The 23,780-nt window shown below is 53.0% G+C and overlaps 1 protein-coding gene across 13 annotated transcripts in view; it reads left to right on the plus strand.

The window, feature by feature from the left end:
- Positions 1–23,780, plus strand: part of SYNJ2 (synaptojanin 2) — a 97,484-nt gene that overhangs the window by 30,674 nt on the left and 43,030 nt on the right. For 11 of the 13 annotated variants that reach the window (XM_073219834.1, XM_073219832.1, XM_073219831.1 and 8 more), the window contains 5 exons: positions 2,553–2,823; positions 6,533–6,758; positions 13,409–13,492; positions 21,716–21,777; positions 23,494–23,590. In XM_073219834.1, coding sequence (XP_073075935.1) covers positions 2,553–2,823; positions 6,533–6,758; positions 13,409–13,492; positions 21,716–21,777; positions 23,494–23,590 — 740 coding nt within the window. Of the gene's footprint in view, positions 1–2,552; positions 2,824–6,532; positions 6,759–6,803; positions 7,680–13,408; positions 13,493–21,715; positions 21,778–23,493; positions 23,591–23,780 lie in introns of those variants that run through there. The other 2 variants (XM_073219824.1, XM_073219830.1) reach the window with 2 other exon arrangements.

Below are 23,780 nucleotides of genomic sequence, written 5' to 3' on the forward strand. Positions count from 1 at the left end.
CAGCAAGCCAAATTTTGATTGAAGGCTGCTGGGCCAAAGGACCGACAGAGCCTTGCCAGGAAGAGACCCGTGTTTGCATCTTGGGTCCACATCAGACTAGCTGTGCACTTGGGCAGATGAGTCAGCTCCCCTGGGGAACAGTCCTTTGTATAGAATGGCAGTGTTATTAAGCAAGTTGGCAAGGATGTAGTTAAGAGCACCAGCTCTGGACCCAGGTGTGGCTGGAGTTCTTGCCCAGCTGGTATAGCTAAAAAGTGGATTCATATCCCCAGCTCCTGCAGTGTCTCCTTGGGCAGGCTGCTTAGCTTCTCTCTACCTCCATCTCCCTTCCTATAAAATGGGGCTAAAAATGGTACTTCCCCACAGAGTTGTTGAAAGTTTGTGGACCACTGCCTGGTGCCCAGTGAGCCCTGCCCTGAGGACTGGCTGTCATTAATGTGCCTGGTTCCAACGCACTCCTACGTGGTGGCTTGTATTCACCTGTATTTTCTCCTGAGCCCCTCATTCCAGGAGCCCAAATTCTCATTTATTTAAGAGCCTTTTCACGTCTGCTGCAGCACGCGCATCCCGAGCCTCCCCCGGGCTGCTGCCCTGCACAGCAAATGCCGACTGTCTTCAAAGCAGCCTGGGCCTCCTGCCAGGGACTTGGTCGCCCCACGCAGAGGCTGTTGAGGAAGCCGTGCTAGAAATCAGCTTCACAACTCGGGTAGAGAGCTTAAAGTAAAATTTTCCATGCCTCTCCCAGATCTCACTGGCTAGAATCCAGGCCTGGCTCTCAGACCAGGCCACGGGCCATCCGGGCCACTGCTCTGACCTTTCCGAATGGGGCTTCCCTGCCCTGAGCCCATCAGAAGATGCAGGTGGGATTCTGGGCCTTGGGTCTCCCCAGGGTGTGGGGGTATTTGCATTCATGAGGCTGTAATTCGAGGACATCAACCCACATAAACCCCGCCTATCTTCCAGAAGTGACACTTGCCCTACCTAAGGCACTCTGCCCCTGCCACCTGTCACTCCCACTGCATAATGCCCTCTTCTTAGGTTGTTGTAAAGTAGGTCCCAGTGATCTGACTGGGGAGGTGGGATACGAGCCCCTGTAGCTGCTCTGATGGCCCCCTGCCCTCCGTAGGCCTGGTACAAGTGGTGGCCTATTTATTGAATGAAGTCATTTTGCAAGAAACCAGAGGTCACCTGCCCTGGCAGGTGTGAGGAGGGTGGTGGGCAGTGGAAGTGGTGTTCTTGAGGGTCTTTTATCAGAGTGTCCAGAGGTCTAAGAACGCAGGCTGCCATGGCTCCAGATACTGACCACTGACCATTGGAGTAGATCTGGCTGGGAACATGTCTTTAACCTCAGCAGGTAGAAAGAGTGTCCTCTGGACCAGAGCTGTGCCAGCCCCTGAAGGCCTCACCCAAGGCAGTCTCCTGGGCCCTCTCCTGACGTAGAGGACGCAGGGCGCCATCCCACTGTCCCCAGAGCAGAGCATTGCCATGCGCCCCAGACGCACTTGGCATGGGTTTGTCAGCACTTTTGTGCACCAGAGCCTGCTGCGCAGTGGGGGTGCAGCCAGCGCGTTGAGGTCCCTGTAGAGGGGTGTCTCGTTCTCCCGGCAGCGGGCTCATGGTGGTTTGGGCGACCCCTCCCTGGAGGCGCGAAGGTCTTGAGCTGCTCTCTCATGGGCTTATTTAGGAAGTATTCATCCAACACTCACCGTGTACAGAGGGGGATATAACAGAAAGAGCCTGGCCCCTAAGGATGCTTTGATCTACGGGGCACTTGGGTGGGGAAGGAGGTCGTTAGCCTGCTAACAGGGATGCTGTAGGCCTCAAGAGTGGGCACCTAACAGTTCTGGGAGAGCAGGGAAGTCTCCTTGGACAAGGTGCTGCCAACTTGACCCCTGAAGGCTGGAGAGGAGTTCTGGACAAGGGGCAGAGGCAGGCTGGTCCTGAGCACCCTGGAAGGCTCGTGCTGTTCCAGATGGAGGAGGAGCTGGGCAGGCAGTGGTGGGATCTGGGGAAGAGGCAGTAGTTTGGGCAAAGGCCCAGAGGTGTGAAGGCACAGGGTACTTTGAGGAGCTACAGAGGACCTGTGAGAGGTCTCTGTTAGGAGGGCCTGGGAGGCCACCGCAGTGACAGCTTGCAGGGCTGAGCCCGGCTGGGGCCCTGAGCCAGACTGCAGGGAGGATTCTTGGGGACCGTAGCCTGGAGAGGCTTTCGTGGCAGACCCAGGGAGAGGTGTGGGGTGGGAAGGCTCCAGGCCACTGACCCTCCGGGTCTGGTGGCTGCAAACCTCCCGGGGGATTGTTGAGGCGGATTGCGGGCCCCACACCCAGAGCTCTGGACGGACAGAGAGCTGCATTTCTCACGGGCTGCCAGGGGGCGCTGCTGTGGGCAGGCAGTGGGGATTGAGTTTGGGGGTGGGAGGTCCCGGGCCTGTGAGAAGTGAGCTGGAGGCCTGGCGGTCGCCCCTGAGCCCTGCGCTGTCCACACCCTGCGTCCCTGTGAGCTCTTCTGCAGCATGCGACAGATCTAAGCCTTCCTGTCTGATTCTCTTGCAGGTGGCGCGTCCCTGAGCTTCCTGGTTTTGGTGACCGGCTGTGTGTCTGTGGGCAGAATCCCAGAGGCAGAAATCTACAAAATCACTGCCACAGATTTTTACCCCCTTCAGGAGGAGGCCAAGGAGGAGGACCGCCTTGCAGCCCTGCGGAAAATCCTCTCCTCGGGGGTCTTCTACTTCTCATGGCCCAACGAAGGATCTCACTTTGACCTCACCGTCCGGGCGCAGAAGCAGGGTGATGACAGTTACGAATGGGGGAGCTCCTTCTTTTGGTGAGGGCACAGGGCCCTGCGGCTCCTCCCCGGATCACATGGAGGGTGGCTCTGATTGGCAACTGCGTCCTTGACCTCTGCTTTGCATGGTGCCCAGAGCCCTGGGTTACCTCTGAAGCTTTGGTCCTTGCTCTCAGTGCAAAGAGAAGAAAACTGCCCCAATGTTCCCCATCCCTGGGATCAGGGAAGGTGTTCAGAGTGGTCTAATGTACATTAGTAAACGAAATCTGCCCCATAAATAAAGAGTGTAAGAGCCAACATGCACCAGGTGCTGTCTAAGGGCTGGGCCCGTGCTCAGCACTGCTGTGCTTCGCTCAGCAAGCCTGGTTACTCCCCGGTGCACAGGCATTGACTGCTGACATTTATAAAGCACTCATGCTCTGGGCATTGTTCTAGTTCTCTGTGGATAATAACAATCCTCATAGGAATCTAGGAGGGAGGATCTATTATCCCCGTTTTACAGGAGACGGAGGCTTGAACAAGCGAGGGAATTTGAACCCAGGCATCGTGGCTCCAGATCCCGTGCTGTTAGTCACAAAGCCAAACCGCCCAACAGTGGGGAAGCAATCCTGCCAAAGTGACGTGCAGCAGGGTGCTAGGACATGTCTCAAAGCCCAGATGGAGGCGGCTGGATGTCTGTGAGTTTAGGGCCAGTTGGGGTCCTCCTGCACAGCCAGCCAGGTGTGGATGACCCTATAAGTATGTAACTTACCTGTTGCCCTTTCTGGGGCCTGGGGGTCATGACCCTGACAGTCTTGTGAGAAGGGCACAGCGAGTTATGTGTGGTGGTGTCCAGGGATGCTGTTCGCCTCAGATTTTCCAGATGTGTGAGAAGTGCTTCAAAAGCAAAAGTGGTGAAAATCCTGCTGTAGAAACTCCTACTGCACCTCATGGACTGGGATGTTCTTAGGGCTACCTTTTGGGGCTACGCCAGTTCCCCAGCCCGAAGACAGGGTTGGGAGGTGGGCTTATGCCCTTTATACATGGCTCCTTCCCATTGCCCAGTCAGAGGACAGCATAGTCTCCACTGGGTAAGTGTTCTTCCTCGCTGCTTTGGAGCCCCCAAGGGAATTCCTGACTTCTGTCTGGAGAAAGGTGGCCTCACCATATCCTTGGTGTGTCCTGGCGCTCTCCACCCCCAGCTCCTCTTAGGTCCTCAGGTTTTGTTGAGCTTTAGGGGACGTAATGTGCTCAAACTTTAAAACGCAAGTGAACTGCCAGCCAGTCTTGTTAAAATGTGGGTTCTGATTCAACAGGTCCAGGCTGGGGCCTGAGACAGCGTTTCTAGCAAGGTGATGATGGTATGATCTACGCTGCTCGTGTGAGGACCACACTCTGAGTACCAGGTCCAGGTGGTGGTGGTCTGTGAATCCTCTTTGCAGGGACCAGCTGGTGCATGTGCCCTGAAGGCAGCCAGGCTTAGCAGTGCCGGGGCCGTGGGTTATGGGGGTGTTTGTGTAAAGCCACGGAGCCATTTCAGCCAGTATGGTCGGGTGAGCGGATGTGCTGTGTCAGAGGCTGTGACATTCCTTGGAAGCATCCTAGGACTCCAGGAGATGCCTGCAAGTCTGGACGGCCCCCCACCACTGTAACTGCCTTGCTCAAGCCTCCTTCTGCCAGCAATGTGGTGGAGATCCGAGGCACACAAACCCCAGGAAGACAAAGTGTAGATTTGTGAAGAAGAGGCTGCAAGGGGCTTGGGAAGGGGGCACTCCAAGTGGACACAGCCACTATGCTAGTTGAGATGTGGCGGCCACGCTGGAGGGTGCCAGACGGCCGGGCTGGACCACACTCCAGGGCGTAGTGTTTGGGCTCAGGGCGGTACCCACAGAACTAACCACAGTTGAGTCAGCCCTGGCTGAGCGGTCACGGGCTTGACTGCCTCCACACTCCATTTGGGGTGCTTGCGTTCCAGGTCTGGACCCACATCTGGAGTCACCTGGGGCCGACACTGCATGTGGCTGGTGGTTGGAGGAGCGTGTTGAGCAGGAGAAATCACTTTTCTGGGCTGATTGTTGACCCCACCGGTAATCGCTACCAGTATGATCAAGGCCTGGGAGGAAGCTCCGAGCTGTTTTCCTTTATAGCTCGGGGTCTCTTCCTCTGAGGATTCAGGGTCCTCCCACAGAGGGTCAGGCCAGTGTGACTACAAGCAGGGACTACTCAGAGTTGTCCATTTGGCAGGAGGCTCCCCCTCCTGACCCTTGGTGTCTAATGGCAGCTGTAGCTGGCTAGCTGGAAGACTCCAATTTTCTGGAGGCTTTGCTTTGATGCCATGTGCAGATTTAATGCATTTGTTACTAGAGCTGGTTTATCATCTGTGTTTTAGAGAGTGATTCAGCAGAGGGAATTATGTTTTTGTAAAGTAGTGTTTTATGATTGCATTTTTCGGGCAGTGCTGTGGCTGAGAGGTCAGAAGCGCCCTGCCCTGTGGCCAGTCCTCGAGGGGGTGTCTCAGCGCCTGACCGAAGGGGGAGCCCAGCCTAAGAGCTGGGAGTGGCTGCTGCTTGCCGCTTAGGAAAGCCACCTGTGATGTCTGAGCTCACAGCACGCTTCTTCAGAAGTGAGAGAATGCCATCTTTGAGGAAGGCTTACTGGCAGGGATAGTGCCGCCTTTTTTAAACAAATAGGGCACTGTGATCTAGATTTGCTTAATACCCTGGAAGAGAGTCTCCCATGAGGGTTCCTGCCTCCCTGGAGTGTGGTAGGGCCTCAGAACCGCCCTGCTCAGGTGCCCCGGGCACACGTCTGTGCAGCCCGGCAGCAGCCCACCATGTCCGGGTGCCCATGCAGCCCCTGCTCTGGGGCCTCGCTTCTCAGAGCAGCCGCTGGCTCTGCTCGGTAAGCTGGGTGGGTGTGGGGGAGGCTGAGCAAGGGGGAGTTGAGAGAAGGATGTGGCCGGGCACGGAGGCTGCTGGAACTGCAGGCCGTCATCAGAAGAGGCGTGAGTGAGGAGCAGAGGCTCAGTGACCTTGGGCAAGGGCTTCCCTTTCTGTGACTCGGTTTCTTTATCCATAAAGTGGAGTGAATAGTAATACCTTTCCCACAGTGTCGTTTTGAGGACGAAATGCGTTGCCTGGAGTGTTGCTTGGTGCATTTGATAAACAGCAGCTGTTACCCCACAGTTAACATGGACACAGGAGTTCTCCGGAGCCCAATCCACCAGGCATAGGTGATCCTGGAACTTGGGTTGTTTTATTTTCCTTACTTGGATTACTGTGTAGTGCTGTCATATTCACCTCATGGGATATGTATATCATTTAAGCATGCATATATTTAATATGAATCCTTTTACCACTTACCATCACATAATTATTTGTGATTGTAATCACAAGCATGATGAAATTTTTTACTGATGGGTCTTAGGATTTAAAAATATGGAGACCACGGGTCTGAACAGAGGCTCTTCTGAAATTCCCTGAAAGGTGTGTGGTTGGCTCGTGCTCCTGCTGGGCTGCACAGGCTGAGGGTGCTGGGGGTTTGGGGAAAGGACTCCACCCTAGCAGCTGCCCGGGGCCCTGCTGTTCAGAGTCTCACGACGCTCGAGAACGTCCCGAGCTACATGTTCCCAGTGCCGAGTTTCCAGAAGCTGTGCTCATTCACCTCATCCAGGGAGGGAATGTGGGCCCACAGGTGCCCCGTGCCTGCTTGTTTTGGGTGCAGGGTTTCCGGGAGGATATGAGGTGATCTGAATTGCTCTGTTCTGCAGGAACCAGCTGCTGCATGTGCCCCTGAGGCAACACCAGGTGAGCTGCTGTGACTGGCTACTGAAGGTCATCTGCGGGGTGGTGGCCATCCGCACAGTGTACGCCTCACACAAGCAGGCCAAGGCCTGCCTCATCTCTCGCATCAGCTGCGAGCGCGCTGGTGCTCGCTTCTACACCCGAGGCGTGAACGACGATGGTCACGTGTCCAACTTTGTGGAGACAGAGCAGGTCAGTGCTCGGTTGGGCCGTGTACTCCCGTGGTTCAGGGTGGATGCAGCCGTGCAAATGTGTTTCCATTTGGGGCAGAAGAGACCCAGACTTACCTGGGGCAGTTTCTGGTGAGCATGGCTCCTGACTCTCATTGCAGAATGGAATGAGTAACTGGGGCTCTGGCCTGCAATGTGGCCTCTGATTTGCATGGTGTATCTCTTGTGGTTCGCTTCTCACGCTGGGAAAATACTGCTGACCAGAGAGGTATTTCCAACTAGAAGGAAGCTGGAATTTATGCTGTGATCTGAAAGGGTGGTAGTGATTTAAAGAGCAGCTGAAGGATGAACCAACATGGTTTGAAGATCTTTTTAAAGCAAAAGTAAGTAGATCAATAAGGGAAGGATGAGAGAAGAAACAGTTACTTTTATTCTCAACTGAAGCTTCATCCTAGGAGCAAGGCTTAGCACCTGGCGGTTGTGGAATCTGCCAGTTACACGGCAGTTGCTTTCAGTGTCCATGGAATAGAACCATCTGCCTCATTTCTCATTGATTTTTTTTTTCTTCTGTTCTTATTCCCAGAGATGCTGTCTTACAGTGTTTTTTTATTTTTTTGTCTAACTTGTCATCTGTTGATAATGCCACCATGTAGATGAACAGGTGGAATAAATGATAAGCAAGGCGAGCCCCTCGCAAGGCCCCAGGTGCACACTCGCTGCCGAGTCAAGCTGCAAACAGCCTGTGATTATCGAGGGCCCATGTGGCTTGCGTCCCCTCCTTACACTGGCGCTGTGTGTGAGAGGCGTTTCCCGGCAGGACTCTAGCCCCTTTAGCACAGATTTAAGTGCCTGCCCGCGGTGTGTGAGCCGCCCCGTGCTGGGGCTTTCAGAGGCACAAAGGTGCGAGTCTGCGTGGAGTCCAGCGCTGGAACAGGAACTGAAGGTGAGCAGCAGGGCAGTTGCCTGCCCACGACTTCTGCTCACACTGTCCGCTTTCCAGGATATTGATGAAGCTGGTAAATACGTATCTGTTTAAAAATAATAGAGAAGATGTGGCCCCAAATGGAAGCTGGTTTTCTTTTTTTTTTCTGCATAACAGAAATTACTCCCTTTTGTTCTCATGGCCACTTTCCTTCCCAACTTTCATGCTTACAATATTAGCTTTCAAATCATTCAGTTCATGCAACAAATCTTTATATTTTACTTGTCTGTCAAGGGTTGGGTGCTGTGCTGGGAACTAGGGGCCAAAGGTGCCAAGGATTTTTCTACAAATCAAAATACCAAAGGCCATGGGTGATAATGGGGCCTGACTTGGGGGGTCTTCACTGGGCAGCCAGAGTGAGGCCTTTGCCCCTTCTCCATCCAGCCCGGGGCAGATAGAGCCTCATTCGGACCTCTTGTTTGGTGCTCCCCAGCTCCTTGGATTTCAACTAGTTTTTTAAAAGTTGAGATTTCGTCTCGTGTGTCTTATCAAGCACATCACTGGAAATCAACTGCCCTCCACATCACCGTTCCTAGGAGACAGGACATTATAGTGCTGGAAACGTAAGACATGGGAAGTAGCCACCTTGGGCTGCTGTAACGAAGTAGCACAAAGGGTGTGACTTAAAACAGCTGAAACACACTGTCTCACAGTGCCAGACGTCCAAAACGATAGTGTGGCCAGGGCTGTGCTGTCCCTGGAGTCCACCTCATTGCCACGTGGCGTCCAATGACTGGGGTAGGGGTCCACCCTACATCTTAACTAATAGCATCTGCAGTGACCCCCACCCCAGACATCTTCACATTGCTAGGTGCTGGGGGTTAGACTTCGACATATCTTTTTTGGGGACACAATTCAGCCTATAACCAGGACATGATCTGATGTTCAAGTAAAGTAAAACTCAGTGTTACCTGCTTTAGGTGGAGTGTGTTGAGCTTCACGGAAAAGCACCCTCTTATCTTTCCCTTTTCTCAGTTCACTGCAGATGAGCGTCGGGCCTGCGCTCCGGCTCTCATACTGCACGCGCCCACTTGTGTCTGTCTCCTGGGTGCCCAGGTCACTTGCTTGGGCTCAGAGGCAGGGACCTCGTCCCCTGCTTCACCTGCCCCTCTAAGGCCAGCCCCGCAGGGCTGCAGAGACACCATGGGGCTGCCCTTCCAGCTCTGGGGCCTGCAGCCTTGTGCCACGTAAACAGCCTCTGCCCACCTCCCTTATCGGGAGGGGCTTCTTGCCTCCCCTGCCTTCGTGGTCTTCCTCGTTCGTGTTTTCCCTCCCTGTTCTCTGGGGTCTTGGTCAGATAGTGCTGCTCTCTCCATGAGCCCTTGCCCCTACCTTGCTCCTGGGACATCCTCTGTCTGATGTCCACCCAGAGACGGCCAAGGACGGCAAACAAGGCTCCCACTGGCGACCAGCTGGTGGCAACTTGGCCCCTTGGTGATTCTGTCTTCCACAGACAGTAACAAGGCAGGAGGGCCATGGTATTGCACCCGAAGCTCTTCTTTGCAGGGCAAATACATTTCAGGCTACTTCCAAAGGGTCATGTGCTCTCTGCCAAGGGAGGTGGAGCCCAGCATGGTTCCCGCCATCAGAGAGCCCCCAGACGGAGTGACCCCCACGGTGTGCTGAGAGCGGGGTAGGGGTCAGTCCCCAAAGCTGATTTCAGGGGCGCCCTCATTGACAACATGGAGGCAAACGCTGAACCCCCGAGCTGAGTTCGACTGTGAGCCTGCTGGATGGGGAAGCAGCAGGAACGACACAGATGAGCTGTCCGTCCAGACACGTGACTTCAGTCTCCTAAGGGTGCTTCCCATGGCCAGGGCTGTGGTACTCCTGCCTGGAGAGAGGGAAAGAGGGAGACGGGCAAGACAGCAGAGCAGGTGAGGGCAGGGGGAGGCCTGTGGGGAGAGGGCCCTGGGGTGGGGGGAAGCTGACGTCACGGAGGAAGAGGAGGCAGCCAAGGAGAGCAGTGAGGGCGTGGTTCGTCTTCGGGCCGCGTCCTGCTGGGGGACGCCCTGATGGTGAAGGGGAGGGACACCAAACTGTGCTGCTCCTGTTTGTACAAAAGCCATTTGCTCTCTGTCCCTGGAATCATGGGGTGGTTTTAAGGCACCTTGTAGCTAATCTAAGTTTTTTTTTCATCACAAAATTCTTTTTCGAAGTGAAATATGGCATTTGTACTTATCAAAGTTCCTACCAAATGGAAACTGCGCCTTGCTCCCCTCCTGAAGCCGCTGGTGGCGTCCTTCCAAGCCAGGGATGGAGCGGGGCCTGGAGAGCGCTTGCTGGGCTCAGGGGAGGGTGGACGCACGGTGAGCATGGTAGAACCTGCCATCTAGGACAGCGGTAATGGGATGGGACCCCAGAGGAGTCGCTCCCGGAGCCTAGCGTGTCCTGCTCCCTCGAGTTTGCAGATCCATGATTGTGAGGCTCCGGGTCAGAGTGACGTCATGGGGCCAAGCATGTCCTTGACATGCAGTCCTGGTGGCTGTGCTTATTGTAAAACAGCAGATTGTGCATTGAATCCCAAGGCCTTCAGGTGAAAGTGGCTCAGTAGGCAGAGTGGGTTTTTTTCTCTTAGGTGGCAGGGCGGTGCTTGCTCTGTGACCTGATTTGAAGAAATGGCAGCCTTTGAAACTCAGTCTCCTCACCCAAGGGTGGCAGGCGACATCTTTGAGGACATTGGTGCTAAGTGCACAGCCGGAAGGGCCTCAGTGGGGCAGCTGGGCCCTCTCGGTGGTTGCTGGTGGGGCACCCATGGCCTGGCACCTGTTGTGTAAATGAGACTCAGACCCAGCCTTTAGCCATTTGGGAGTAAGCCCTTTAGTAAGTGCATGACGGTGGCTGACAAATGATGGGACCAGACAGAGCAGCTGGTTCCCTGATGTGGGGACTCCTGGGAGGCAGCTGGGCTTCCCCGACTTATATGCTCAGGGAGCCAGACAATGGAGGGCTTTCAGTGCCGCCCACTCTGCTTGAAGTCCTCCATAAGAGGAGTGAATGGTCTGTCTTCCTCATCCTTTCTGCACGTGTGCACATGCGTGTGTGTGTGTGTAGGGGGTGCTTTGTGCACACATGTGCATTTGCATATGTGGTTTATGCATTTGCATTTGTTGTGTAGGTTCAGGTGTGCGTCCGTGTACATGGCACCTCAGTCCCTCTGGAAGCCTCGAGTCCTTTGGGCTCTGCCGTGAGTCGCACCTGGGAGGCTTGCTCTGCATCTGTGACTCACCACACAGATAAACAAAACCAAACAAGTCCCCTTGGTCTACCAAAAGGAAAACAAAAAGATAAAAGATATCTATTTGGCTATTGAAGAGAAGGCCACTGATTGGTCCAGGAGGTTAGGATGACTGGGTGACCCCCAAGAATGCAGACCTGGAAAGAATTGGTTTGCAAACATCTCAACTGCAAATAGAAGTTCAACAAAAAACCTTGTAGATGAAAATGTACCTACACAAGGCATTGTCCCTTTCTCTTTATGGTCATTGGGCTTCTGTCCCCACCACTCTGCAAAAGGACCCTCAGAACTGCCAAGCCCGGGGCCCCCAGGCCAAACCCGGCCTCAGGGCGGTGGGCTCCCTCCTCTTGTCTGCTCTGCCCTAGATTCCCTCTCTCTGGCCTGAGCTGCTTGGGTGTCCCAAGCCCCACCCAGTCCCTCTCCACAGGGGCCTCGCCCACACTCCCAGGCAGCGCTGGCCCTGCCTGAAGACAAGGGGCCAGTGCCCCACACCGGGACCTGCTCCCTCCTGGCCCCTCATGTACTCCTTCTCTGTGACCAAGTGACAGTGATCCTGTTGGCAGAGAGGGGAACTGAGTCTGGGAATGGTGAAGGCACCTACGCAGGGTCAGCCTGCTGGGCATTTTGGGAGTTGGCAAAGTGGCTGTCGGACCCAGGTTTTTGGGGGGTGGGTCCCAGAGCCCACATGCCAATTTGCTGCCACTCCACCTCCCCCAGGGATCAGGTGCCCTGCCCTCAGCTAAAACTACATCCGTGAGGTGAGATGAGAATCTCCTACTCGTGTTCAAACCTATTCAGCCCAGAAAGGAAAGCATGTAAATCCAGCTCTAGCGTTTGATGGTCAGGTTTGTCCTGTCACTTCAGGAACAAGGAAGGTGGCCCTGATGCTAGACTGGGACGCAGAACTGGAATATATCTTATGGGAGGGAAGAGTGGAGAAATGTGGAGGCATCTTTTCTTCTTGGCCCAGGATCGGGCCCGGAGCGCTGAGGCTCCCGGTCAGTGTTTCCTGAGGCTGGTTCTGCAAGTCCCAGCTCAAGAGGAGCACGGTCTAGAGCTGGAGGTAGCACTGTTCACCTGTGTTAATTAAAAGGATGAATAATTGTTTCTTAGCTTAAATCAGATCCTGGGCACTGGGTTGTCAGTGTAGAGAAGTGTTGGCTGAGCTGGTTTCTTTCTGAGCAATCTGGACTAGTGCAGGTCACCTGCCGCTCAGCTGTGTGCACTTGATCTCACTGCAGCCAGGTGCTTTAAACAGTCTGCTGTCTTCTGTCTTTGTCAGTAGAATAAAGGGGGTAACGCATTTGCTGATAGTCACTATCAAAGCAGAAAACAAGTTCTTAACCCAGTGCTTTTTCTCTTTGGAGATTAAGGGATAGAATTCCAGCCCAGCAATACAGCTACCAGGCTTGTGTAATTCCTGCAGGAAACCTGTAGGTCTCAGGTTCAGGTCCTCCACTGAAGAATTACTAATGCATGTGTGATCTGAGCATGATCTAGCCACATGGAAAGCTACCCTGTAAGGGAGCAGGCTGGTGAGAAATGGAAAGGACTAGCACCCTTGCCCAGGCCAGCCCTGCCAGGCCAGGGTAGAGTTACTCAGATAAAGGACGGTGCACCTAGTAACTGCCACAGTCTCCCCCTTGTGATGCTCACGACTGTACTTTTTTGTCCTGTTAAAATCCCTTGTGCCACTATGTCGGTGGGAGACTGCAAGCAGATGAGGACTTGGCACACTGACATAACTGTAGGGGTGGTGGCCTGGGGTGGGGGGTAGAGATACAGCTTTTAATGTGTGGGTATCATCTGTTTCTATGCAGGTGCAAACATACCAGATGTTTGTGCAAGCTGTGTTGTGCATGTTGACATAATGGCACATTTCAGAACACAGTGGCATGAGGCCAGGACCAGCTACAAGTTCAAGTCGAGTCTTGACTTGTGTTCTCAAGTATAGGAATGACTGTGTGGTCAGCTGGACCTTTGGCCACAGCTGGTTCATTTCATTTCATTCAATCCTCCTCCAGTCGCTCTCTGCTACTTAGCTATTTGACAAGGTGGAAACAGAGGGTTCTAAGGAAGGTCTTAGCTAAATCCCAGTGCACATTTGCTTCTGTTCCTAAAGTCGGGTGAGGGTGGTGGGTCGCATTGCTGGGCTTTTAATGGGTAAGGTTGTAAATTCTCCACTGGCTGCAGCAGACCTGGGAGGCCCTGGGCCCACTGCAGACTCCCTGGCTGGTGGGTCACAGCCAGCCTGCCTGTGAGTGTGCTGGCCTGGCCTGTGGGTCAGGGGGCCGAGCTGCCAGCCGGGAGAGGGCAGAGGACGCTGGAGTCCGCTGTCTGCCCTTCATTCGGGCTGGTGTCAGGTCTCAGGCGGCCGGATCCCGTTACCCGGCCTCAGGACATTCAGTTTCATTGAAGAATACCTTTCCCTTTATGTTTCCTTGTGGTGCAGACGATCTACATGGATGATGGAGTGTCGTCCTTTGTCCAGATTAGAGGCTCTGTTCCACTGTTTTGGGAGCAGCCAGGGCTACAGGTAGGTAATAAAAACTGTGGCCACCTGTGCTGTTCCCCATGACTTTTTCCTCTCAACAGCTATGGCTCCTTTCTTTTAACCATGTTTCTTTCATGGCACAGTTTCTGGTCCTTGTCCTCCGTCCATCTGGATTGAGTGGAGCTGTCTAAGGGTGCACGTTTGTGGGCCGTGTCTGTGTACAGAGGTATAGGTTGTGTGGACATATCACTTGCTTACTGTTGGTTGACACAGGTGAAGTGGGAAGGTCCTTGCTGATATGTGGACCACATAGCGTAACTGAGGAGAATTATCTTAAGTTAGACACCAAGTTTGGTATGTGAGAAGGATGGTTTTGAGTTGGGATGAGCCTGGCGGGCTCTGAAAGGTCTCTGGGCTTAGTGGCCATGAGCAGGTCTGGCATTTGGAGGGGCCTTGTGGGGCCATGTTGAGAATTCACAGAGCTTTTCCATGATTTCTAAAAATACTCCTTGTCCAAAACAGGGCTGCAGCCAGTGCCAGAGGTATTTGGCATTCTGTCTCCTGGGCAGAGTTCAGGGTATGCCGAATTCCAAGAACACATCTGTCATCAGCGGAACTGCCTCATTCAGTGGGTTCCCACCCAGGAGCACCAGCGGGCTTGGGATCGCTCAGCACCAATCCCAGGTCCCCCTGCCTGGCCTGAGGAGCGCGCTGCAGCTTCGGCTCCCCTCCCGAGCTCCGTGTGGTGCAGCTGGCTCATCAGCCTGTGGCCGCCAAGGCTCAGAGCCGTCTGCCAGGTTCTTGGGGGTGTCTGGCACAGTCCTATCTTACCTCACCTTGGACTTGACCCCATATCAGCAGTAAGGCACTTTGTCTTCGGGGCTGTCACCGTGCTGCTGTTGACAGAGTAGGGAGACAGCAGGATGAGTGTCTTGTCTGGGGTCTGATTCTCGGGGAGAAAGAGGAGCTTGATTAGCACTCAGGCTTTCCATTAGAAAGGAACAACTCATGTAAGGATGCCTGATGGCAGTAGGTAGTGGCATGGAGAAGTTTGCCTGAGGGTGGTCAGCGTGTGGGAAATTCCTCTGGGGCTCATCCCGAAAGAGTTGGCTTTTTTAAAAGCAGCTTTATTGAGATGTAATTTACATAGTGTACACTTCACCCATGTAAAGTGTAACAGTTCAGTGGTTTGTGTGCATTTACAGACCTGTGTCACCATCACCTTCTCTAATTTTGCAACACTTCCATCACACTAAAAATCCCTGTACCCCCTAGCAGGCCCTCCCCGGTCCCTCCAGCTCCCCCCGAGGCCAAAGCAACTCTTAGTCTTTCTGTCTTTAGACTTGCCTATTTTGGACATTCCAAAAGAGTTTTTGAAACGTGACTTTCTTTAGTTTTTCTTCTGGAACTTCTGAAGGTTTGTATTAGAAAAATAAAAAGCAAAGATCAAATGAGTCAAGGACAAGAAGGGAGGAGGGAGACCACATTACGTTTCATGTAGAGATTTGTAAGAAATCCCGAAACTGGGGATGGCCATGACAGAGTCTTGGGATTTGGGAAGGATCCTCTGAAATTCACCCATTTCACCCTCGCACCCAGCTCAGGGTCCTTCTCCCAGGATCTGTGGGAGGCTGACCTGTGGACACTGACCTTGAGGCTATGTCTGCGATGATTGGCGAGTTCCAGCCCTGCACGCTCTCAGTGTCTGCAGGCGCTCCAGGGGAGGGACTGGAGTAAGCCTGTGTTCCAAGACCGTCATGGAGGACTCTAGGGCTTCTCCCTCTCCCCGTTTTGTCCTCTGCAGGGCCTTCCTGCTCCTTGGCCATCTTCTGTCAGCTTTCTAGGACTCCCTGTGTTCTAGTTGCCCTCTTCTAAAAACAAAGCAAAACTTGTTTGCCATCACCCGCTCTAACTTTGCTCTCCAGCCTGGCCCCCTCATGCTCCAATGCGGCCCGGCCTGCGGTGTGATACCTCACTCTGCCACGGGCAGTGTCAGCGGGGCTCAGTGGCTGGGGTTTGGGCAGCTTTTGCACCTTTGGTAACAGCACCTGTGCTTCTCCAGCGCCTCCGTGGTCTCTTCAAAATAAGCTTTCAAAGGCTTGGGTGTTCATTAATCTATGATGGATTTGCCGACCTTTGGGTCTGATACCCGTGTTTATCCTCTAACCATCACCCATCATCAAAGAGATTGTGTCCCTCCACTGGGGACCAGGAGGACAGCTTTGGGGGAGGGCGGGAGACGGGGTGGGGGTGGGGCTCTGTCGTCCTCCCTGAACTACCACTAGCAAGCCTGAGGATCAATTCTGGTTGTTTTTCTCCATTTTCAACTTTTTCCCTTCCTCCTTCACTTAGATTAGGCGAAAAGTGCCAAGATTTGGGGTGAATAGCTTCCGTTTTAAGTTGTGATGTTGCACCCTCTTGGGGATGCCCCAGGGCACCAAGGAGACCCACTGGGATGGGGCTGGGCCATGGGACTGCTGGTGGGACCATGATTGGTCTGCTCATTTTCATGGGGATGTACCTTCATCACGAACTCCTGGATCCTGACGCTGTTTCCAGCAACCATGTACCTTTAGCAATTTCATCTTTTCTATGTAAATAGGTTTGCAGTTTATAAATAGCCACACTGGAATTTTACCCTTAGAGCTAATGCTGTCCCAGTATATTACAGAGTATATCTCTTATTCACTGTTGAAGATTTTGCTTCCCGTGTCAGTAGAGAATCTCCCTCCCTGTGACGTGCATTTATAGACACGTATCTGGCACAGGCCTGGGTTTTGAGGCGTCACACGACTCAGCCAGTGGGAGGAGGATGCCAAGCACTGGGGCCCTCTGCTGCTCCCACGCTGTCTGCGCCTGCTCTGCCTCCGCCTCCGCCGACGGCCCACTGGGCTCTGGGATGCTTGTCCCTGTTCGAGTGTGTGGTTGTCGTGGTCTTTGTTCTGGAAAGCCGGTGAGATGGCTTGGAGTGCAGCAGTCTCAACACCGGTGATGAGGTTAGGGGGAGGGAAAACTTCTGGTGACATGAACTGAAGCCAGCGTAGTGTTGCTCCCCGCTGCGGTGGGCCCCGCGCGCCTGCCCGCAGCCCCTGTGCTCATGGGCAGCCACACCCTCAGAAAGAAGACGGCAGCCAGCTCCTCGTGTGATTCAGTTCGTCGGCTTTGAAGTTATATAGGCCTGGGCTCTAGTCTGGCTCCCACTCAGGAACCACTTTTAGGAAGTTCTTACCTCCAAAAGAGCTGAGAAGGTCTTATTTTTGCTAAGCCTTAGTTTACTCTTCTGTAAAATGGGGTTAATAATACCAACCTCATAGGTTTACAGAGAAGATTATGTATCATAATGTACCTTAGAATTTAGTATTTAGAACCAAGAAAACACTAAGAACAGTAATTGTTAATATTATTAATGCATTAATGGTAACATCTAGGAGACAGAAACATAAGTTGCATTAGGCAAAGTATGGCTCTGTGTGCCCTGGGAACAGGTAAGATTTTCCTCCAAGTCTCCATAAGGACAGTGTGAGATGTAGTGACAGTGTCCTCAGCACACAGCATGAGGCCCAGCTCTCACTGACACCCCTGAGTTGGCCACTTATTTGTCCCACAGACACTCACTGAGTGGCAGTGAAAGTCAGACAGAGCCCCTGCCTTCAGGGAGGAGGGGACCGGACATGACAGTGTCATGTGAATAACTCCTACAAGAGAGGGGGGCCGAGAGCCCTGTGGCAGCTCTGGGGAGGGCCGGCTCACCAGGCCGAATGGACCTGGGATAGCTGGGTGGAACCCCCACAGGGATGGCAGCCCTTGGAGAAAGAACCACAGAGGCAGTGTTCTAACCCCCAAGACCAGGGCACAACCAGGGAACTCCACTGGCCTACCTGCTGCAGACCCAGACATGGGGTGTGGGGAGGCTGGAGAAGCTAGCAGGGGCCAGACAAGGCGGGCCATGTATGCTGTGCTGAGGACCTCACAGTTCACCCTAGGAGCCGTTAAAGGAGTGATGCCCAAGCTTTGCACGTTAGAATCACACCTGGGCTGCGTGTAAAACTGATACCCAGCTTGTATGCTGTGCCAACTAAATCACAATGTCAGGGTGATGGCCAAGCCCCAGTGCTTTTTGAAGACCCTCAGATAACTCTGTGTGCAGGAAGGTGGGAACCACTCAGTGATATGCTGATAAACCGGTTTTCGTAGGGCCAGGAGGGGGAGGTTTTGATTTGCAGCAGTTGCCCATTCCTGTGTGTAAACACTCCCATCGTGGCCAATTTCAAGCTACCAACTTATGTCAGGGAACTTGGAGCTGGGAAGAGATGCATACACAATCGGCTTGTGAGCCCCGGAGCATGGCCCTGTGGGCTCCCAGGTGTTAGTTTGGAGAGAGAAGGTGGAAGGTAAAGCCACCAGGTGGAACTGTTGCAAAATTCTCAGTGAGAGCCTTGGGCAGCCTTATCTAGGGGAGGGGGCAGATGCAGGGGAGACTAGGAGATGCCACTGGTGATTACAGGCATTGGTGGGGGGGCTCTCAGTGCTGTGTGGGTTCTGTTCCACATAGCCCAGCGTTCATGAGACCTTGGTTAGTCCCCGAGGCCGGTCTGTGGGATTGAACTGATGACTTCAGGGACCAGAAAGGAGAGACTGGCCAAGTGTCCACCCGGCCAGGAGCAGGGGTGGTGGCTGCAGGGGAAGGAGGGGACCATTGTTCAGTGTGCCATTGCCAGTGGTGCTTTCTTTCCAGCCCCTGACGGAAGTGCCTGCTTGAGGCCCTAACACGGTGGCCTCAGGACAAGGTAACACCAGAGAGGAAAGATACGGGACAATGGTGGAGGCAGGGCCCCAGCTGGGGGAGGCAGAACATGAGGCCTGAGGCCACCAGGGGAAGGGGAGGTAGAGGAAGGGTGGCCTGAGGAGAGAACCCCCAGGCCCTGTCCACATTGGGAGGTGGGAGAGGCAGCCTGAGGCCATGATGCCCAAGGAGGAGAGGGCCCTGTGGCTGTGCTGGGACCGAGCTCGTTTTCATGGCCTCATCCCCCACAGGCATCTGCAACCTGAGCAAAAAGGAATAGAGGAAGATGAGCAAGTCAAAATCAGAGCTTCTCAAACTTTAGCATGTATGTGTGTGTGTATGTGTGTAAACATGCACACACACATACATGCAGGAATCACCTGGAGAGCTTGTTAAAACACAGGTCCTTGGCCTCACCCCCGGAATTTCCATTCAGTCAGTCAGAGCTTTCTGGGGGAGGCTGATGCTGCTGGTCCAGGGACCACACTTTGAGAACCATTAGGGTCAGGGGTCTTTTCTGCACATTTACTGCCCTGGTCCTTCGCTGTGGCTGGTGCTCTTGACCTCTTAGTGTTCCCAGGTGGGTTTGTCATCAGCAGTGACATTGGACTAACTGCTGTAGGGGCTAGGAACATGCCCAGCACAGCCTGGCTAGCCCCAGCCACATGGATGGTCAGCAAAGTCGGTGAGAGAGACAAGGCAGAGGCTTGGGAGGGACGTGCCCTGGCGCCGTGGCCTGTGCCATTTTCTGCCACCGGCGGCTGCTTCCCTTCTGGTCCCCACCTTCCCTGAGTCCTGCTGAGGCGGTTGAGGGCCTGCAGCCCTGTTACCCTGCTTGTTCTCAGTTCCTAGTGGCCATTTCCATCAAACTAAGGTGCACTTGTTATGCAGACGTGATAAAAACCTTGGAGTGTGTTTCTAGGTCTTTCCATGGTGATCCCGGTTGGGTGGGAATCATTCAGGGCAGAGAAATTGGGATCTCCGTCTGTTTCCCGTCTTTATGGTCCCCTGTGCTGTGCTGACGTGGGGGTCAGGGTGTGCTCACTAACTCAGCCCTGACTGGCCATGCAATTTGTAATGAAACTAAGATAATTTTGATAATGGGAGGAATTAGAACCTAGATGTTGGACATTCCTGAGTCTAGTCACCTGTGACTGAAATTTCTACCTGTTCAGAAGAAGAAACTTTGGGTTATAACTCAGGGACAGACAGATCGACACTAGTCCTAGAACTTAGCACCACTAAAAACCAGGCGTCTGTGCCCTGAACCGATGCTTTTCTGCACACTCTTGACTGTGTTCCCATGGGAACAATTCTAAAAACAGCTGCAGCTTATCTCTGAAGCCAGGGGAGAGTTCTTGCTGTGACTGACACGGTGACCCTGGGCAAGCAGCTCCTCCTGTCGGGCTTTAGCCCTCAGCGATCTCAGGAGGTAGCGTGGAGGACCGGAGGACCGCTGTCTACCAGTGCCTTCCTGTAAGTTGGGAAGGAGAACTGGGGCTGACTTGGCCTGGCTGCAGGACGGAGCAGCCTGCTCAGAACCCAGGGCTTGTGGAAGTTCGGCGAATTAAGCATCACATTTCCTCAGCCAGGGGTTGTTGGCTACTGGGAAAAGGAGAGCAGAACAAACACAGCAGCAAAATGGAGGCGTCTTGGTTGAGCCTCTCAAGATTCCCGAGGTTTCTTGGGACCAAAATGGACTTGGGACTTTATTTGAAGTATCAATGAGATGGACAAACCTAACCCCAGTACTTTCTAAACCTAATGATAAGAAACCAATTTTCTAGATGGGCACTTTCCTTAAGTATGAATAGGTATTATTACCTTGGTGTTAAGAGTTGTAAAATAACACGTCATATGTATTCACTGATGGTGAATTAGTGATGGTATGGGCGAATCTAATGACTCCACTTTTACAAGGCCCAACAACAGACAAATTTAAATAGCACATTTAAAGAAACTTGTTGTCATGAATAATTCCAGGCCTACAGAGCAGCTGTAAGATCAGTAAAGAGAGCCCTTATATCCTTTACCCAGATTTGCTAAATGCAAGCCTCTTGTCACACATGCACCGGCTGGTACTCATTTTCTGAACCACTGGAGAGTGGGTTGCCTTCATTGTGTCCCCTCTTCACAGGTCAGGATGTTTTCCTAAGAGCAGCTATACCCCCATCCATCCTCACAGCGCAGGCACACTGCCAGGGACCATAACGGCTCATGGCTTCAGTGCGCAGGCCCTGCTCCAGACCACCCATTGACTCAGTAATGCCCTCAGAGCGCCTTCTTCCCTCAGGCCAGGAGCATTTCCTGTACTTGGGGTCACATCACTAGTCTCTCTTTATCTGGATCAATTCCTCCACCTTTCTGTCTCTTGTGACGTTGACATTTTTGGAGAAGGTAGACCTTTTTCTCTACATCGAAGGGGCCTCATTTTGGTGTTTCCTGGTGTTTGTTACAATCAGGTCCAGGGTGTGGATCCCTGCCTCCAAGTCCTCCTCAGTGTGTTCAGTCTGGAAGCCCACAGTGTCCATCGGCCCCTCATTAGTAATTTTGGTCATCTGGGCAAGGAGCTAGTCAGTCTCTTCACTTATCATTATTTTGTTTTCTTTTTCAATTAATAAGCAAACTACGGGAGACTCTTGGGACCATGCTAGCATCCTGCTCCTCGGCTAACTCTTCCTTAACATTTATGACCAACAGGTGGTTTTTGCTGAACAGCTCTTTACTATGATATTGTACAATAATTTTCCACCACTCCCCACATGGTATTCTACCACAAAGAAGAGCCTCCTCGCCTTCCTGCCCACCCACCCATCCACTCACTTGTCCACCTGCCCACCCACCCATCCATCTGTCCACTCCTCCACCTGTCTAGCCAGGTTTCATGTGTGTAGATTCATGGGTTCCTGTTTTGTTCCTCAGGCTTTATCCATTATTTTCCTTGTCAGATTGTCCCAGATTTGTCCAGAGAAGGCTCCTTCAAGTGGGCTCCAATAATGCTATGTAGTTTTAAGTTTGTTTTTTGAACTTCCAATGTGAAATAGGTAGTTCTAAGGAACAAGATTAAAAATTCAAAGTTTGCAGGCAGTTATAACTCAGGTTGCAGGGCCAAGGTCTCTGGGGTTGCAGGGGAGGCTGAGCGGTGGCTTCTCTCTCTCTGGTTGGCTCTGCTGCACCTCTGTGCTTGGAAGGGTCTGCAGATCTGCTGCGGGCCTCACCTCTCACCCTGAAATTTCCCTTCTGTCTGTGGAGGAGCTCCAGCCAGCAAGCTTCATGCTGCAGTTGGGACCCAGCCGCAGCAGAGCTGCGCTCAGATGTCTGGCCCTGAGTTCAGGGCCTGGCCGTCCTGAGCCGTGAATGGGTCCCCAAGGGGCTGCCTGGCTGTCCTGTGGGGGTGGGCTGGTGGTGGGAGGGGGCTTGGAAACCCTCAGTTCTGGGTTCAGAGCAGGAGGAATCACTGGTGGTGTTTCTCTTCACTGCAGGTTGGCTCCCATCATCTGAGACTCAATAGAGGCCTGGAAGCCAACGCCCCTGCTTTTGACAGGTAAGGTGTGACCCCATCCTAAGCCTGTTGTGCTCAGGAGTCTTCCTGCCTTCAGACACCGGCACAGGCCACAGGTGCAGCTGGAGGGGGAGGCCCCAGCCTGGGATCAAAATTTGCCTTTTACTTTGGCCCTTTATGCAGAAGGGAATGGGGTTTTTACTTGCTCTCAGGTTCCTGAAAGTTCATTCATAAAGACTCAGGTACCACTTTGCAATTACTTATCTTATCCACATGTTTATGGGCTTTTAAAAAAAATTTTTTTAAGAACATTAACGTAGACTTAAAATTTTTAAATCCTTTTAGTGTATGTCTGTGTATATATATGTATGGTGTGTGTGTGTGTGTGTGTGTGTGTGTGTGTGTGTGTGTGTGTGTACACCCAAGGGAATAAACCCTCTCTTTCCTCACATGTGCCCCTCCCCTAAGTCTAGAGGTAAACTTAATCTCTTCTGTGAGTCACTGAAAAACTTTCTGAGACCGTAAGTTCTTTTACAGGCAGTTAATTGCTTAAAATCGGGCTTACAGGAAGTTCCCTTTTTCATGCTTTCTAACTGAAGCTGGACTGATTCTGTGCTCTCACGCTGGTGGAAGGGGCAGCCCTCATGCCGGGTGCCAACCCGGCTTTCGTTTCAGTGATGTTTGGGGGTGACGCTTTCTCTACCATGGAGGGGCGCTGAGGAGCAGGCCGCATCACCCTCTAGGGTGCCCCAGATCTCTGGGACATCACCAGCCTCTTAGGAATTTCTCAGTTCTTAGATGCGTTTGGACCAGAGTAAAGCCCAACCCCACCACCCTGGACAAAACCCTTCCTGTGGGTTGTTTGAATGCCACCAGAGTACTCTTCTGTTATTGGCAGTGCTGAACTCTGGCTTTGCTACTGCCTGTCACCTCTCTGCCAGGTGTGGAGGGCGGGACTGAGCAGGCCTTGGGCTGGGCCTGCTGGCATTTGCACTGGAGCCCTACGGGGTCACATGTCTGCTCCTCCCTCCTCCCTCAGCCTGCAGCTGCCTGTGTCCAGAATTCGGGTGTGGCCTTCAGGATGTATTTAACCATTGGCCCCTCAGTTATGCCCTGAATATGAGGAGGAGGCTGCCATGTACAAATCTGACTCCTTAATGTCCTCACCTCCTGCAACTTCCCGAGCCACTCCATGAAACAGTGACAGATGGGTCAGCAGGGAGGAAGGCCTGAATGCAGGTCCCTGATATGCAAGTATTTTCCTAAAGCCGAAACTCTGCCCTCCCTTCCAGTTTGGGTTAGTTGTAATGAAATGCAACTTCAGAGAAAAGTTGGGACACTGAGCTTGACAGCTCTCCTGCCAGTTTTTCTAGTTTTGAGAAGGAAGGTACTAAGTGAAATAAGAGATTAATTGCAGAGACATGCTCATTGCATTTGGAAGGCTCTGCTCATGAGGCCAACTTAGCTATTCTAGACTTAATGGTACTTTATAGAAAGTGTAGAGCATCCTTTGTATAATACTAGGGTCCAAGCCTTCATGCAAACAGACCATTCACGTGCTTGCCCCTGACAGTAAGTCCCTGGCAGCCATGGTGGTGGGGGGAGACTGGTTTTCTGCACCCCCATTTTAGGTCCTGGGGAACAACTCATCCTGGGCCTCTAGTGCCAAGGAGGGCCCTGCTCTACTCTCCCCTCAAGGGTGGGACGTCAGCCTGAGTCCCAGGGGGATGGGTCATGTGCCGCCCTGCTCCGTTGCAGACATATGGTGCTTCTGAAGGAGCAGTACGGGAAGCAAGTGGTGGTGAACCTGCTGAGGAGCCGAGGCGGAGAGGAGGTGCTCAACAGAGCCTTCAAGGTAACGCATCCCCCAAGGACCAGAGTGGGGCAGGGCCGCTGGGAGGCTGTTCTCGCGGCTCTCGCCATGTTGGGGGAGTTCCTCTTCCACCAGCTCTACAGCATTAGGTGATTCGAGCTCCTGACGCATGAAGTTTCATTTTTATGAACTGATGGCTGGAAAATTTGCTCAAAGTCACAACAAAGCATCT

The sequence above is a fragment of the Manis javanica genome, chromosome 13, assembly GCF_040802235.1.
Source record: "Manis javanica isolate MJ-LG chromosome 13, MJ_LKY, whole genome shotgun sequence".
Classification (NCBI taxonomy): Eukaryota; Metazoa; Chordata; class Mammalia; order Pholidota; family Manidae; genus Manis; species Manis javanica.